At 33.5% G+C, this 3,482-nt stretch overlaps 1 protein-coding gene across 1 annotated transcript in view; it reads right to left on the bottom strand.

Moving 5' to 3' along the window:
* Positions 1-611, bottom strand: part of LOC107606141 — a 4,041-nt gene extending 3,430 nt beyond the window's left edge. The window contains exons 1-2 of the mRNA XM_016308129.2: positions 312-611; positions 84-226 (exon numbers count right to left, since the gene is read on the bottom strand). Coding sequence (XP_016163615.1) covers positions 84-200 — 117 coding nt within the window. The 5' untranslated portion in view covers positions 201-226; positions 312-611. The remainder of the gene's footprint in view (positions 1-83; positions 227-311) is intronic.

Genomic DNA, 3,482 nt, shown 5'->3' with positions numbered 1-3,482 from the left:
CATCACAGAAATTATTATTATTATTATTATTATTATTACTATTATTCCATTAATACCTTCTAGAGAGAGAGAGAGAGAGAAACCTGGTGAGAGCGAAGGGCGGAGGAAGGAGCTGGAGAATCAGCTGGCGGAATCTCGGACCAAACAAGCAGATCTGCCGTTGATGTGTGTGGCTTCCTCACCGGAGTGCTCCTCTCCATTATTCCTATTCTTCTTCTTCTTATTCCTATTCTCCCAATCCACCCAACCAAACACTCATTAGTCTTTACCCAAACAAACAAGAAAGAAATAAGTAAGAAGTAGAGACGTGCCTGTTGGTGATGAGTGAGTGTGTCTTGTTAATATTAGTACTAATCTCTCTCTCTCTCTCTGTGTGCAGTGAACAAATGACGACGATGACCTTGCTGATCTCGAAGATTCCTTTTCGGAATGAGAGGACACACTCGATTTTATACGATGAGAGAATTGGGGGAAAATAGAGAGAACAGGACCAGTACAAAGTATAAAAGAAAATAAAGCAGCTACAAGTAGAAGAAGCAGTAGAAGCTACTCTACTTGGTTGTGTTTTAAAAACAAAGCAAACGCCAACAATGCCATTCGCTTCGCATATCTCCCTTATTTATTATCCACTCCCCACTCCTCTCTTACCTGACCTCACCTTTTTCCTTTATTCTTTTTTATTTTATTTAATTCCTTTAATTGTTTTCTTGCCTTTTACTGTCTCTCTCTCCCCTAAAATTTTGAATCTTATACCGCCCATATTTGTGTATTTCTGTTTCTAGTCTTTGTATTACCCTTTTCAATTAAACTTAATTATGGACGGTAACCACGTACCGCCACGTGTCGGTTGCTATACCGGAGCACGCATTACTCCCGGCTCGCTCCTCCCCTCAAAAACTCTCTTTCCGTTACTCTCCTTCCGTATTTTTTTTTCCGCACGTCATTTCCTACTACTACTTAGTACTTACTCTTTTTATTAACCTCCTAATATGTACGTTCAACTTTACATTAATATATACACATATATATCCATTGGAAATGTGAAATAAGTAATTAAGTACTATACTGTCCTGTGACTAATTAATAACAGGAAGTGAAATTTTTATAATAGTATTATTAAGGCACATTCCTAATGACGATTGTTCTATAGAGCTTGTTGGCAACCCGATATTAGTGGCTAGTGTAGTGGGTTCTACTTCTACACACGAACATTACAGCTGCTACACATTCCTTGTGCTCAGAAATCTCGTGATGTTCATGTGCAAAAAGTCAAGCATTGCCAACTAATTTGTCATACTTTGGGAAATTAATATTCTCTCTTATACACTAGCACAACATAATCTAAGAGGGAAAGACGCAACAAGCATTAAATCAAGTGAGCTTTCTTCCAGAATTAATAGACTGAGCTTTAATTCTATCTTTTTTTTTTCGGTAAGTGAAATTCCCTTTTTTTTCTTGGTTATCCTTATGTAATACATATTTGAATGAATCAGAAACCATTCGTGGGACAGAAGCAATAAACAAGAAAAGGTGTCACGTGTGGTGAATGAGCATCTCTTTGCCAAGTGCCAACTTGTGTGATTCATGATTAAGATTATATGAATCGTTTTGTGTTATCAAGTGAGAAAGTCGTCCCCTCCCTCACATGCTCATAAGCTAAGGTTTTGCTTTTTCAGCCTTTTTTTTTTCCTCCTTTGGAAATTCCCGTCCACATTCCCAAATCCCAATTCCAACTTCAAAAAGTTCCTCCAAAATAGGATAGAATAGTAAAATATTTACAAATAAATATTTTTAAGAAACAAGTTAAATTTTCTGTGTATGAAATTTAGTTAAATTTATACATTTATTGTCAATTGTGCCAACAGGTGAATATACGGTGGGTATAAGGACATTTTGGTCAATCAAGTGCAACGTAGGTTTTGGTTTGACGAAGTGTAACGGCATCCAATGTAACGATAGAGTGATCCGTTGGAAAGCAAAATCTTGTAGACGCTAATTACGTTTATTTCAAATTTCAAAATATTGTGCACCTCAACTTCAAAAATATTCTCATGATACAAAAGTTCAAAATTTGAAATACTCAACTAAAAAAATAATAATTTCACCCAAATAGTCTAATATATTAATTATGATAAATTATTAAAATAATATTCGAAAATCTCAAATAAATGACAAATAAATTTTTAAAAGATAATAAATTTCAATTCTATTTTTTCATATATCGTTTAAATACAAGTGCTTTCATAAAAATTTTTAAAATTTTACTTTTAAGTTTTAATTATATAATTTTTTTAATAATTTAACATTGGTAAATTTTGTAATATATAAGTATGTTATTATAAAAAAATAATTATATGATTGATTAGACACATTTTTTTCATAAAAAAACGTGCTTTTAACAAGAAATCAATCATTAAAATATACTTTTTTTTTATTCTTATGAAATACACATTTTCGTTATGTGTAAATGAGCTAGATTGAAGGCACTTCAAGCACCCTCACTACCATCTTTGACCTCTGCAGTCTAGACGAAAGAGGTCGGAGATGGTAACGAGGGAAGTTTGAAATGCCTTTACGTCAACTCTAAGACGGCGGTTATTAAGGGTATTCGTAAGAAAAAAAATTATTTTATAAAAGTACTGAAAGAGGTCAGAGATGGTAGTGAAGGTGCTTGAAAACCCTTCACGTCAATTCTAAGTCGGCGGTTAGGGTATTCGCGAGAGAAAAAATATTTTATAAAAATACTTTTATTTGAAGAACATGTGAAAAAATAGAATTGAAATTAATGCATTCAAAAATATTGAGAATTTTGAATTTATAGAAAAAAAATGAGAAAAAACTGGTGAAGGGACTAGTTTGGTGCACGACATTCAATTTCAGGGACTAAAATGAGTTATTTAATGCAAAGTGAGGGACTAATTTTGTGCATATACAACGATGACATAATAGATGAGGCGTGGACGAATACGGTTGTGACACGTGGCACAACCATCCACGTCAGTAAGCCACGTGTCACTGGTCACCACATCATCATACCATTACACGTGGCCAAATCATGAAGTGACACGTGTCACTTACAGTCCACGTTATCATGCCATGTCATCACGTCGCTAATGGAAAATAGGTTAGGGACTAATATGGTGCAATTTTTTCAATCTCAGGAACGTAATTGGTGCAATTGGAATATCAGGGACGATTTTAGTGTACGACGCCAATCTAATGGACCATTTTGGAGTTTAAATCCAACATTACTCAAAGATAAAATGGAAAGATGATATTTGGTCATATTATATATAAATAAAAAAAGCAACCACCAACTTAGTTATTTATATAAAATATAGGGATAAGTACAATTTTGGTCCCAAAAATTTTGTGCCAGAATCGAAATCGTCCCTCTTTTAATTTTGGATTTAAAATCGTCCTTAACGTTTTTTTCGTATTAAAATCATCTTTTTAAATAAAATTTTTAATTTAATTCCTAA

Source organism: Arachis ipaensis, chromosome B07 (genome assembly GCF_000816755.2).
Source record: "Arachis ipaensis cultivar K30076 chromosome B07, Araip1.1, whole genome shotgun sequence".
Taxonomy (NCBI): Eukaryota; Viridiplantae; Streptophyta; class Magnoliopsida; order Fabales; family Fabaceae; genus Arachis; species Arachis ipaensis.
This window is presented reverse-complemented; position numbering and strand designations above follow the sequence as displayed.